General features: G+C 40.7%; 1 protein-coding gene across 2 annotated transcripts in view; it reads left to right on the top strand.

The window, feature by feature from the left end:
• ccdc30 (coiled-coil domain containing 30) overlaps positions 1-14889 on the top strand; it is a 59267-nt gene that overhangs the window by 29568 nt on the left and 14810 nt on the right. For both annotated transcript variants that reach the window (XM_031905555.1, XM_012952756.3), the window contains 3 exons: positions 959-1168; positions 5609-5766; positions 9232-9397. In XM_031905555.1, coding sequence (XP_031761415.1) covers positions 959-1168; positions 5609-5766; positions 9232-9397 — 534 coding nt within the window. The remainder of the gene's footprint in view (positions 1-958; positions 1169-5608; positions 5767-9231; positions 9398-14889) is intronic.

The following is a 14889-nucleotide window of genomic DNA, read 5'->3' as shown; positions in this document are numbered from 1 at the left end:
AACAGACCTGGATTGGGATTTAAAATAAGCCATGCTATTTCAAGCTCACAGAGGCCCAAACAGACCCCCACCAGCCCAATAAATACTGACTGTCTTACAGCAGCACCTCTGGCAGTTGCCAGAATCCATAGACTGCCAGTCTGGGTCTGTATTGCTTTAAATGCTATGACTAGCAAAAAATGCATGTTTAAAGAGGAAATTTTACAGGTTCAGAAGTTTCTGACTGGATAACAAATTAACCTTGGTAGTTAAGCACTAAAGGAGCAGCATGCCAAAATCTAAATATCTAAACACAAACCTGTACCTCAAAAAACAAATCAGTAACAAAAGTGTTCAGAAGAGCAAATTTACTTTAATTTATAGATTCACAATCTTCAGAATACCAGAGAGATATATGCTCTTCCCTCCTAGTCTGTTACCTTAGGGTATTTTACCTTATCCGTAAACTTTGCACTACATATTCATATCTGAATAGTTATAATGGTTAGTTTAGATGGCTTCGAAGCCAAACACAGAATTGCTGCTGATGTTTGTCATCAAAATAATTTGTATTATTGCAGATACTATAGCTCAGTACCTCAAGCATGGGGTTGTTTTCTGTGTAACTGAATGATACATTCTTTTACCTGAGCATTTATTTACATGGGCTTACCAATAGGGCAAGTAGACCTCAGTGACTTGGGTGCCATAAGAATTTATTTTATATTCCCAAAGGTTTGTGGGGCTTAAAAACATTTTGCTGTGGGGCCCAGTAGTGTTCTAATTCAACCATTCTTTGAAGGTAAATTATTATAATGCTTTAATGCTTGTTTAATTCTTCATGCCTCCTGCTTAGTTTAACTGGTACAAAACCTGCACAGCGTTGCAGTAAAAAGATTTATGGCTGAATTCCTCTGAATATATATTATGAGATTGCTAAGTAAATTGCTCATTTTATTTGTTTCTTATTTAACCACAGGTCAGTGCAGAATTAAACCAGCTCAAACAGAAATTTGCTAATGTAACTGCAACATGTTTAAAACTTGAAAATGAACTAGAAATGAAGCAGCAGAGAATTAAAGAGATGGAACTTGAGGTACTTAAGCAAACCCAGATATCCAAAGTGCAAAACAACTGGCAAGAAAAGCTTGAGCATGAGAAGTCTCAAGCCCATGAAGCAGAAAAAAAGGTAAGCAAGGAAGAGGGAAATGCCTAAATACAAGAAAGTTACAAAATATAGTAGAAAAATGTACCCCCTATTGTGAAATGTATGTATAACTTTATTTATTAAGTGCCACAAGGGTACGCAGCACTGTACAATCTTACAAAAAACTAAATTACACACAGGGAGGACAAGTGTTTTAATAAATAAATACAATAAATATAAATAAATGCACAGGTAATAAGTGCCATGTGGTATGAGACACAGTAGGAAGGAGATCCCTGCCCCATAGAGCTTACAATCCAAGTGGTTGGGTAACATACAGGCACAAATTGGAATGTAAGAGTGCACCAGGTATGGGCATTTTCCCTTAAGCGCAGGACTAGGCAAAATAATGTTTTAGTGCTCCAGAAGGTAACAGCTGAGCTTTTTCTTAAAGAGAGTTAGTGAGTATTCCCTACGGAGGGATTCAGGGATAGAAATCCAGAGGTAAGGAGCAGCAAGATAGAAAGGTTTAAGACGAGAGAGCACAGTGGGTGTGGATGGTGTAAAAAGACGGAGGCTCTGAGAGGAGCGGAGGAGACGACCAGGAACATGCAGGGAGACCAGTGAAGGAGGAGAGGCGTGAAGGGCTCTGAATGTTAGCAGAAGGATTTTGTAAGCTATTCTTTGCTTAACAGGTAACCACACTAGAGAGCTTTAGTGAGGCTGAACAGGTTCCCTCTTTGGATAGAGCAGGAGGATCCTGGCAGCAGAGTTTAAGATTGATTGCAGGGGAGAGAGGTGGGAGCCTGGGAGGCCGGTTAGTAGAAGATTGCAGTAATCTAAGCAGGAAAGGATAAGGGCATGTATTAGTGTTTTAGCTGTTACTTGTGGGAAAAAAGGGGCATATCGTGGCAATATTGCGGAGGAAAAAACGGCAGGTTTTAGCAGTGTTATTAATATGGTTAGAGACGGAGAGTGACTGCTCAAAGATAACCCCAAGGCAGCGTGCAGAATTAACGGGGTTGATGGTCATGCCATCAATAGTAATGGTGAAAGGCAGAGAAGGGCTAGGTTTGGGCAGGAAGACCATGAGCTCTGTTTTAGCTAGGTTAAGTTTGAGGTGGCATTGGTTCATCCAGGAGAAGATAGCCAGGAGGCAGTTAGCAATCTGGGTTTGAACATCAGTGGTTAGTGCAGGGGTGTCTAAATATATCTGGATGTCATCTGCATATAAGTGATATTTAAGACTAAAAGAAGAAATAAGGTCTCCTAAAGAGAGTGTACAGGGAGAACAGCAAAGGACCAAGCACAGAGCCCTGAGGCACTCCCTCATTAATCTGAACCGAGGTAGAGGATTTGTTAGAAAGAGCAACAGAGAAAAGCAGTTAGAGAGATAGGAAGAGAACCAAGATGCAGCCTGATCCCGGATACCCAGAGAATAGAGAATTTGCATAAGGACCCTGTCAAACCATATTGTTACCAATTAGGTACTGCAAGATATTCCGTGAGATTGCATGGCATGTCTGATTTTGTCCTGGTATGTTCCAGTATAAGGAGTTGTTCCAGGAAAAAGCAGACAATCACATTTCTGATCTACTGCTCAGTTTGATACATTCTACAGATAAATAGAATGTCTAGAACAGGGCTGTCCAACTGGCGGCCCCCAACCTGTCAGGCTGCTTTGATGGCTTACCTTTGTGTAAGATTTAAATGGTATCAGTACTGAGATTAACTGGCCCCCTGCATTGCTCACACCTCAGATTCAGGCTGTAATCCCCCTGTATTGTTTAATCATGTAATCCCCTGTACTGTTCACACCTTTTAATGCCTTCATTGTTTTCCCCCTGCATTGTTCACACCTCAGGCTCAGGCTGTAATCACCCACATTGTTCACCTGTTCACACCTCAGACATTCCCTCTGACACATCCAGCATTGTGTCTCTGTATGCTGCCTGTGTGTGCCATAGGGCAGGGATAGTGTGGCACACATAGGCAGGGGAGGGAAGGAATTGTATGGCACACATAGGCAGGGGAGGGCAAGCATAGTATGGCACACATAGGCAGGGGAGGGCAAGCATAGTATGGCACACATAGGCAGGGGAGGGCAGGCATAGTATAGCACACATAGGCAGGGGAGGGCAGGCAAATTATGGCACACACAGGCAGGGTAGGGCAAGCAGTACTCTGCCTGCTCTATGCTGCCTGTGTGTGCCATACTCTGCCTTCCCTATGCTGCCCATGTGTGCCATACTCTGCCTGCCCTACCCTGCCTGTGTGTGCCATACTCTGCCTGCCCTACCCTGCCTGTGTGTGCCATACACTGCCTGCCCTATGCTGCCTGTGTGTGCCATACTCTGCCATTCCTATGTTGCCTGTGTGTGCCATACTCTGCCTGCCCTATGCTGGCCGTATGTGTCATACTCTGCCTTTTCTTATGTTGCCTGTGTGTGCCTTACTCTCCCTGCCCTATGCTGCCTGTGGGAGGTGAACCTGGCAGGGGTTTGTTCTGGGAGTTTGTTAGCATTTGGAAATAGTCATTATATGGTCCCTAAGGTGTGTAATTATATGCTGGTGGTTGCTGTGCTATCCACAGAAGAGGAGGAGGCATATGGATTTAAGTGTATGTCTTAATATGACATAATATAATTCTTTCACATATGAATGAAGGGTGATATCCCTTCAGTGAGCACCAACAATTGGGTATTTGCTGTGTTGCCACCATTAATGTGGGGATGGTCTTAAAAGCTCTTGTAATAACATGGGTGTAGTTTGAAGTGGGTGCGGTTTAAAAAAGGGGAGTGGTCAAAACTGGCTTCCATTATCGGCCCTCCACCATGTAGGCCAGAAATATGCCAGCCCTCGGTACCACAGAAGTTGGACAGCACTGGTCTAGAATGCTTTTTAAAGCAAAACAACTTAACTGTGAGGCATCCACATCTCCAACAGAGTGATTTGCACATAGTACAAAGTATGCTTTCTGCTTTAGGATGTTTGCCGTTTGTTTCTCTATAAAGTGGTATTATCTAGGTTTAATTAATGTTTAAATGATTATTTAGTAGACTTAAGAGACTTAATGTATGGTGATCCAAATGACAGAAAGACTCCTTATCCTGAAAAGCAGAACATTGTAGATAAAAGGGCCTATACATGTACTAATCTTTAGAATTTGAAGCTGGAGGTATATAAAGCATGGCACATGACTTGCATCAGTTAGGTTAAAGACACATAGGGGCCGATTCAGTAAAGTGCGATAATGCTTATCGCATGCTTTTTTGTGTTAAATAAGTACTGATTCATCAAAGTCCAAAACACATATTGCATGTGCAAAAAAACACATGCGTTATTTACTTCGCATTGCGTTAATTCTCGCATAGGTATAATACTTATGATAATTAGTACGCATGATTCACAAACACATATGAAGCGTTAAATGCGCTAAATATCGCATTAGTCTGTGCAAAAATTAACACCTACTTGGGGCAGGCGGTACTTAAAGAAAATTGTGGTTCCTGAGCTTTTGGCAACACAAAATGGACTTTGCAGTGGGATTTTTTCAAGTATGTGTTGGCCCTAGAGTGATGCAGCCGCCAGTTTTCAGGGAAATAATATTTTTCAGAAAAGTAGTTTTCCGAAAGTAATGGTTACGTGGGTTAAATCGTGCGCTAATATAGCATGCGGCGAAATATATCGCACACAGGGGAAATAATGCACGTGGCAGAAAATAACGCAAGAAAAACACTCATTGTAAGTTAAATAACGCAAAGAACATCGCATCTAAATTATGACACCTGTCCTTTTAGTGAATCGTGTGTTAAGTCACAAAAAAATAAGAAGCGATAACATTTTTAACATATGCTATAAATAACGCTCCTTTTAACGCACTTTAGTGAATCGGCCCCATAGACTCATTAGCTACTTATTAAACCAAATACAGAATTTTTATGCTTGCTCAAAAAATAAATACTAATGTTCATTTAAGAACCAGACTCTGATCTAAGTGACTGGCTCAAACGATCAAAATTGGAAATCCGTACCAAACATTAAGTAGAGACCCGGGTGTTCATACCCCGGGTCTGTCGCTCAAATACAACAGAAAGGTCTGAGAAGCGATATAAAGGAGCTCACCGTAGTCCCGTAGTGGTCCGGGTGCTCAGGGCCCCGAACCCGTAGCCAAGGCAGAAATCCAAAAATTATGAAGGGTGAATCCAAGCGCACCGGACAACAGGATATTCTCTTAAAACTTAATCTTTATTCATCCATTGAAAACATGCCACGCCTAACTTTAGGTTAGTATATGAGTTCCACAGAAGCACTGGGGGAGATAAAGGAACAATCTTATAAAATGTATTTTATTTTCTGATATTTAAATGCTGCTGAACTATTAAACATGAATGTATAGTGTGTATAGTTCCTCGAGCTCAGTTCTTGCTGGCTGGTACTTCATGCAGCATTTAATGGCTATTTTCACACTCTAATTTTTAGATATTAGAACTGCAGCAGCAATTAAGAGCTTCTCAGCACCAACTGCAGCTTGTACAATCCCAGGTAGCAGAAAGAAAACACTTAGAAGAAGAAATGAAAAATGTCAGAGAAAATGAAACGGCATTGAGGACAAAACTGCAAGAGGAACAGTTGAAACGGTAAAAGAAAATAAGCTCTCTTGGTTTAGTTCAAAATTCATGTGGTTTTGTCAACCAAAAATTTCATAATCATATTGCAGACTCATATAGTATGGAGAAATGCTAGTAAAGTTATTCACTACACATAGGATTAGGCAGGAATTAGATCCATGGGTTAGGTGAGAAAAAAAGTTTTGTTTAAAAAGAAAGTCAGAAAGTCACCACAGTCTGAAGTAGGCCAGGTGGACCACCCTGAGCCTGCAGCTAGGGGTGCGGAACTAACCATATGGATATAGAGCAGACACTCAATGAGCAGTCTTCCAAAACGACGTGTAAAAACCAAGTAAAAGTTTACTTATGCCTTGTGCGTTTTGTGTTATACACAAACCGTTATTAAAACTCTTAGTCTTTTTTATACTCTTTATATGTTACTCTGTATGTCCAATGTATGAAACCCACTTATTGTACAGCGCTGTGGAATATGTTGGCGCTTTATAAATAAATGTTAATAATAATAATAATAATAAATAGCCTTTGAGTAAGTGTTTGTATAACACGAAATGCACAAGGCCACATCTGCTTGTACATACATTTTGGTTTTTACAAGCGTCTATCCATACCGTGGGTCAGGTTTACTGTATATCAGAAGTGTCTAAATCATGGTCTTAAATGTATATAGATATCATACGAAATACAATAATCTCTGCATGTATGGTGGTAGAAAAGGTGACCGATATTGGTAAAAGCCATGGATACCATCTCGTTGGGCAGGACTGAAAATTTTGATCGGGCACCTCTGAAGGTTCCTCAGCGTCAGAAATTATTGAATTGTCAGATAGGGGCAAGAGTTACTTTGTTTTTAACATGCATATCTAATGAGTCAGCTCTTAATGGGATTTTGTCATGATTTTTATGGTATACTTTTTATTTCTAAATTACATTGTTTACATAGCAAATAATTCACTGTAACATTTAAAAATGTTATTCCTGAACCAACAAATGTATTTTTTTTTTAACTGTAATATTGGTGTGTAGGCCAATATACATTGTGCCTGAGTCTCAGCTTTCAGAAGGAGCCAGCGCTTTTCAGTAGAACTACTCTCAGATAACCTATTGTTTCTCCTACTCCCATGTCACTAGAGGAGTCATGAGCTGGACTTGGACTTCTTACTATTGAGTGCTATTCTGATATCTACTGGGAGCTGCTATCTTGCTACCTTCCCATTGTTCTGCTGATTGGCTGCTGGGGGGGGGGGGGGGGGGGGGAAGGGAGGGGGGTGATATCACTCCAACTTGCAGTAAAATGTGACTGAAGTTTATCAGAGCACAGGTCACAAGGTTGTGGCACCCTGGGAAATGAAGAATATGGCTAGCCCCATGTGAAATTTCTAAATGAAATATATAAAAAAAAATCTGTTTGTGTTCTTGAAAAACAGATTATAATGCAGGATTCTGCTGGAGAAGCTCTATTAACTGATGCATTTTGAAAATGAAAAAAAAAAAAACATTTTCCCTTGACTGTATTCCTTTAACATTAGTGGGATGGACAAATGATCTTTCCTGCGATCAGTGGTTGTGGAAAAGATCGTAATTGTAACGTGTACAGCCACCTAACTTTACTTAATATGCTTTCAGATTGTCTACCTGTATATGGTGGAATGTGCCTAAATGCTGCGGTTACTGCCTGATGCAAAATTGCCCTTAATAAGCTTTAGTATGTCTGAGCACAAACACAAAATTCTAAACACAAATGGTCACATGTCCTTCATTGTAGAGAGTGCAGGTTTCTAGCGAGGGAGGTGGGATGGGGAAGGCACATAGAATTCACAAAGAATGATGTTCATACTCATTTTTTACAACCCCTAAATGGTATCATGTTACCATGTAGAAGTTTACTTAAGCACTTAATTCAAGTTAAGCAATTAGGTAATTCTAGTAAATACTAGGCAAAGTGTGTGTAAACTTTTACACCATAGGAAATCAGATAAAGTAAATAAAAACTGAATAAATCAGTCTCTCAGATATAACTTTTTTTTATATAGATTTTAAATAAATTATTAGCTATGCTCTTCTGCCTCTTTCCAAATGGAGGTCACTGACCCCGTCAGCCAAAAAACTATTGCTCTGTGATGCTGCAATGTTATTGTTACTGTTACCTTTACTAACTTATGTACCTATTCAGGCCCTCTCCTATTAATATTCCAGTCTCTAATCTAAACAATGCTTTGTTGCTAAGAAACATAAGACCCTAGCAACCAGATTGCTGCTGAAATACTGAAATGGGGAGCTGCTAAGCAAAAGCTAACTCCATTGAAAAGCTAACTCACTGAAAAGCCTTACAAAATAAAATATTAACACCAATTGCATACATAATACTTAATAGTAAAGTTAATTTAAAGGTGAACTACATTATAGGCTCTGTTGTAGATGGTAATGACTTCCTGCCGACACTGCTCTCTCCAACCTGCATTTGATTTTAAATGCGACATGAGGTGCAGATTGCAGCCTCTGTTACAGGTGTTTAGTGATTAAGGGCTAAGGGGCCTGATTTTTTGCGCATCAAGGTGCCTTTGTAGATGTTCCTTATATCTCCTTCATGTTGTTTTTATCTACTTAACCTGTACTGTGGCAAAAATTATTTTTTTAAAAAACGGTAAACTGATGTTTAAACTGTATATTAAATGCAAAGCTTTTCTTTTTTGAGGTACACAGTTTGTAGTTACAGTAATTTAAGCATGGAAACATTTTGGAGCAGCTTCACTCCAAGGAAACAAATTTGCATCTTACAGCTGTCCATCAAAAAACACCTATTAGTCTGTTGCAACAGAATTTTTCCAACTGTAATTGGACAGGTCCACTGTTTTGATATTTTACATTTTATTTAGTATTTACAGAGTGAAGGAATAAAACAGGCCTAACAAAGAAAGAGGCTGAAGGTTAGCACCAGAGAACTTTGTGCCCTATGCTACTTATCAGGGCCCTCCCCTCTGAAGGGCCCCAGTTATTAGTCCATTACTCCCACCTGGGCAGAAGGCCCTGCCTGGTCCCGTCCTATTACATGTAATATTCACAAATAAGACAACAATCCACTAATATCCTTCCCAGTCCACAAATAAAGTCTTCATGTCTCTTGGTCGCCCCCACTGCCACTTGGTCCCTTACTGGACCCCTCCCTGGTGGCAGCTCTGGTATTGTGACATTGTCAACCAAGGTTAAATAAGCTGATGCTATGGGAACTGCTTTAACCCTTTAAAACCAAAGAAAATGCAGTCAGCAGTGCTGATAACTTGAGATTTTTAATTCATACAGTAGATTGGGATAAACTCTTTGCAGTCATTACATATTTATTTAATGCTGTGAGCTAGCCATGCACCATGAAATCTAAATAAAATTGCATTAGTATGTGCATACTTCTTAAATACTGTAATATATTTTAAAATAGTTTTTTCAGTGTTGCATAGAAATTTTCTTTTGATATCATTTCAGAAAAGTTTTGGAACAGAGCTGCCAAGATCTTAAGCACCAAATGGGAATTCTTTTTGACAAAGAGACAGTATTAACTCGGAATAATTCTGCCCTTCAGCATAAAATTCATCAACAAGAATCTCAGCTACTTAACTTGGACGATGTACAAACTGTGTCAGCAAAGGAGGTCAGTTGAGCATAAAATATTTCTGTGACATTTCTTTCCACCAGTATATTGATATATGCTTTAGTTCATGCTATTTGATCTTTTTTTTTTTTTTTTTTTATAAGTTGCCATGTGGTGCACAGCCCAATCATTTTGTCATACTAATCTCCATTTATGCAACATTTCAGGCCGCTAATCTATAAAAAATAAAGGTTTTAACAAGTTTTATGACCCCGTAGATCAATGTGGCCCTTTCACATATCTGAACCTGGTTACTCCACCATTTTAATGCACCGTTTTAAAGGGGACATATACCATAAATCTTTACAATGCACTAAACCATGCAAGATAATGTAAAATAGAAGTAAGTGCTTTTATTTTAACCTTTTTAGTGCCATAGGACGTAGATTCTACGTCCTGGGTAGCAAAGGACCAAAGTGCCACAGGACGTCGAATCTACGTCCTACAGCACTATCAGGTTTACAAGCGCTGCGCTGGCTTTTAAAGCAGCGCAGCGCTTGTAAACCCTTCACAACCCCCTAGGCAACGAGCAAAGAACAACATACTTACCGATCCGGTCCCCCGATCGCGTCGCCAGCCAATGACAGCAGTGGACACGCGACGATGACGTGTCCACTGCTGTCCCTTTAAATAGCGCCGCCTACTGTCGGCTCCTCATTCCTGCTGCGCACTTCGGACCTCATGGAGCTCCCCTGCTGCCTTCCTGCTGCCTTCCTGCCAGATTGGTCGCCCCTGATCGCCTGCCTGCCTTGGGTAAGCTGAACTACAACTCTCTACCACTGTTTATTTTGCTTATTTCTATCTCAACTGTCTAAAATTTTTTTTTTTTTCAATTTTTTCTTCTATCTTTGTCATTATTACACTTTTGCACACATACACACTTATTTACAACTTTCCCAAGCACACACAGACACTTACACACACACTTACACTTTTTTTTTTTCTATCTTTCTTTTCTTTTCTTTCTTTCTTTGCTTTCTTTGGCAGTCTTTTTTTTTTACTAAAACTTTATTTCTGATCTTGCTCTATAATTATCTGATTTATTTGGTTGCATTTTAGTGTTTTTTTGGCATTTTCATAATTGATTTCTGTTTTTTTATTATTGTATTGTATTGTAACTTTTTTTATTGCTATTGGGTGCTGAATTTGCAGTGACGTTGGTGGATCCAGGGCTCTGACCACCAATTTCATTGCAATTATTGTTCTTCTGTTGGTTTAGGTGGTTTTATTGGATTTTACTGATTTTATGGTGTTTTATCTTTGCATTGTTCTTTATTGTGTATTTAGTGCCCCAAAAAGGTTGCTTTTGCAGTGACATTGGTGGATCCAGGGCTCTGACCACCGATTTCATTGCAATTATTGTTCTTTGATTGCTTTTAGTGGTTTTATTCCATTTTAACTTCATTTGATTTTAGTTGTTCTAGAAAGGTCCAGAGGTGCTAAGATTGTTCTGGTAGTTTCTATTGCCAAGGGTTAGGCTGATGCCACACATGGCGTAGGGCTGATTTTTTCAGCAAGTGGAAAAACGCTTGCCGAAAATTCAGCCCTACGCCTGCTACTTGTGCCTGCACCCCGAATGAATGGAATACGCTCGGGTGCAGGCACATGTAGCCGATATACGCATGAAAACGCGAGACTTTGCATTCTCACGCGTTTTCATGCGTATATCGGCTACATGTGCCTGCACCCGAGCGTATTCCATTCATTCGGGTGCAGGCAAAAAAAAAGGGGTGCATAGAGTGCAGCCCCAATATTATGCATTTTCAGGTTTGGCGGCCATGTACTTATGTGCAACCAGACATAGGTATCGTTTTATTCAGGGGAACTTGCAGATTGATGTTTAGTAAGTTTTTGGTAGTTGCCATGGAGATTTTGGGGAGAAATCTAGGTTTGTATCTGGTTTTTCCTTGATTTCTGACCAAAGCGCTAACTTCTGCAAGGGACTGGGGCCACAATTTTCCATGTAGAAAGAGAAGAGTGGTGTCTCTGAATAGCTGAAGGTGTGCACTTTTCGTAAATATATAGATTGTGGGGGTTATTCCACAGGTAGGGGGGGTTAACACTGAAAAACTGCAGGTAGTGCACATAGAGCGCAGCCCCCAAAATTTCAACTGAAATTGCCCTTATGCATTGCCCCTGTTTTGGGGCATTTGGTGGCCACGTCTTTATGTGCACCCATACATATGGGGTATCGTTTTATTCAGGGGAACTTGCAAATTGAGGTTTAGTAAGTTTTTGGTAGTTGCCATGGAGATTTTGGGGAGAAATCTAGGTTTTTTATCTGGTTTTTCCTTGATTTCTGACCAAAATCTAGGTTTGTATCTGGTTTTTCCTTGATTTCTGACCAAAGCGCTGACTTCTGCAAGGGACTGCAGCCACAATTTTCCATGTAGAAAGAGAAGAGTGGTGTCTCTGAATAGCTGAAGGTGTGCACTTTTCGTAAATATATAGATTTTGGGGGTTATTTCACAGGTAGGGGGGGTTAACACTGAAAAACTGCAGGTAGTGCACAGAGCGCAGCCCCCAAAATTTCAACTGAAATTGCCCTTATGCATTGCCCCTGTTTTGGGGCATTTGGTGGCCACGTCTTTATGTGCACCCATACATATGGGGTATCGTTTTATTCAGGGGAACTTGCAGATTGATTGTTAGTAAGATTTTGGTAGTTGCCATGGAGATTTTGGGGAGAAATCTAGGTTTGTATCTGGTTTTTCCTTGATTTCTGACCAAAGCGCTGACTTCTGCAAGGGACTGCGGCCACAATTTTCCATGTAGAAAGAGAAGAGTGGCGTCTCTGAATAGCTGAAGGTGTGCACTTTTTGTAAATATATAGATTGTGGGGGTTATCTCAAAGGTAGGGGGGGTTAACACTGAAAAACTGCAGGTAGTGCACATAGAGCGTAGCCCCCAAAATTTCAACTGAAATTGCCCTTATGCATTGCCCCTGTTTTGGGGCATTTGGTGGCCACGTCTTTATGTGCACCCATACATATGGGGTATCGTTTTATTCAGGGGAACTTGCAGATTGATGGTTAGTAAGATTTTGGTAGTTGCCATGGGGATTTTGGGGAGAAATCTAGGTTTGTATCTGGTTTTTCCTTGATTTCTGACCAAAATCTAGGTTTGTATCTGGTTTTTCCTTGATTTCTGACCAAAGCGCTGACTTCTGCAAGGGACTGCGGCCACAATTTTCCATGTAGAAAGAGAAGAGTGGTGTCTCTGAATAGCTGAAGGTGTGCACTTTTTGGAAATATATAGTTTGCGGGGGTTATTTCACAGGTATGGGGGTGTTTAGACTATATAACTGCAGGTAGAGCACATAGAGCACAGCCCCCCCTTATGTATTGCCCCTGTTTGGGGGCATTTGGTGGCCACGTCTTTATGTGCACCCATACATATGGGGTATCGTTTTATTCAGGGGAACTTGCAGATTGATGTTTAGTAAGTTTTTGGTAGTTGCCATGGAGATTTTGGGGAGAAATCTAGGTTTGTATCTGGTTTTTCCTTGATTTCTGACCAAAGCGCTAACTTCTGCAAGGGACTGGGGCCACAATTTTCCATGTAGAAAGAGAAGAGTGGTGTCTCTGAATAGCTGAAGGTGTGCACTTTTCGTAAATATATAGATTGTGGGGGTTATTCCACAGGTAGGGGGGGTTAACACTGAAAAACTGCAGGTAGTGCACATAGAGCGCAGCCCCCAAAATTTCAACTGAAATTGCCCTTATGCATTGCCCCTGTTTTGGGGCATTTGGTGGCCACGTCTTTATGTGCACCCATACATATGGGGTATCGTTTTATTCAGGGGAACTTGCAAATTGAGGTTTAGTAAGTTTTTGGTAGTTGCCATGGAGATTTTGGGGAGAAATCTAGGTTTTTTATCTGGTTTTTCCTTGATTTCTGACCAAAATCTAGGTTTGTATCTGGTTTTTCCTTGATTTCTGACCAAAGCGCTGACTTCTGCAAGGGACTGCAGCCACAATTTTCCATGTAGAAAGAGAAGAGTGGTGTCTCTGAATAGCTGAAGGTGTGCACTTTTCGTAAATATATAGATTTTGGGGGTTATTTCACAGGTAGGGGGGGTTAACACTGAAAAACTGCAGGTAGTGCACAGAGCGCAGCCCCCAAAATTTCAACTGAAATTGCCCTTATGCATTGCCCCTGTTTTGGGGCATTTGGTGGCCACGTCTTTATGTGCACCCATACATATGGGGTATCGTTTTATTCAGGGGAACTTGCAGATTGATTGTTAGTAAGATTTTGGTAGTTGCCATGGAGATTTTGGGGAGAAATCTAGGTTTGTATCTGGTTTTTCCTTGATTTCTGACCAAAGTGCTGACTTCTGCAAGGGACTGCGGCCACAATTTTCCATGTAGAAAGAGAAGAGTGGCGTCTCTGAATAGCTGAAGGTGTGCACTTTTTGTAAATATATAGATTGTGGGGGTTATCTCAAAGGTAGGGGGGGTTAACACTGAAAAACTGCAGGTAGTGCACATAGAGCGTAGCCCCCAAAATTTCAACTGAAATTGCCCTTATGCATTGCCCCTGTTTTGGGGCATTTGGTGGCCACGTCTTTATGTGCACCCATACATATGGGGTATCGTTTTATTCAGGGGAACTTGCAGATTGATGGTTAGTAAGATTTTGGTAGTTGCCATGGGGATTTTGGGGAGAAATCTAGGTTTGTATCTGGTTTTTCCTTGATTTCTGACCAAAATCTAGGTTTGTATCTGGTTTTTCCTTGATTTCTGACCAAAGCGCTGACTTCTGCAAGGGACTGCGGCCACAATTTTCCATGTAGAAAGAGGAGAGTGGTGTCTCTGAATAGCTGAAGGTGTGCACTTTTCGTAAATATATAGATTGTGGGGGTTATCTCACAGGTAGGGGGGGTTAACACTGAAAAACTGCAGGTAGTGCACATAGAGCGCAGCCCCCAAAATTTCAACTGAAATTGCCCTTATACATTGCCCCTGTTTTGGGGCATTTGGTGGCCACGTCTTTATGTGCACCCATACATATGGGGTATCGTTTTATTCAGGGGAACTTGCAGATTGATGGTTAGTAAGTTTTTGGTAGTTGCCATGGAGATTTTGGGGAGAAATCTAGGTTTTTTTATCTGGTTTTTCCTTGATTTCTGACCAAAATCTAGGTTTGTATCTGGTTTTTCCTTGATTTCTGACCAAAGCGCTGACTTCTGCAAGGGACTGCAGCCACAATTTTCCATGTAGAAAGAGAAGAATGGTGTCTCTGAATAGCTGAAGGTGTGCACTTTTCAGAAATATATAGTTTGTGGGGGTTATTTCACAGGTAGGGGGGGGTAACACTGAAAAACTGCAGGTAGTGCACATAGAGCGCAGCCCCCACATTTTTAGCTGTAATTGCCTTTATGCATTGCCCCTGCTTTGGAGTGTTTGGTGCCCATGTCTTTATGTGCACCCATACATATGGGGCATCATTTTATTCAGGAGAAGTTTGTCTTTCAAATTTGCCTTTGT

Source organism: Xenopus tropicalis, chromosome 7 (genome assembly GCF_000004195.4).
Source record: "Xenopus tropicalis strain Nigerian chromosome 7, UCB_Xtro_10.0, whole genome shotgun sequence".
Taxonomy (NCBI): Eukaryota; Metazoa; Chordata; class Amphibia; order Anura; family Pipidae; genus Xenopus; species Xenopus tropicalis.
Note: the sequence above shows the minus strand (reverse complement) of the source record. Positions and strands in the feature narration are given on the sequence as shown.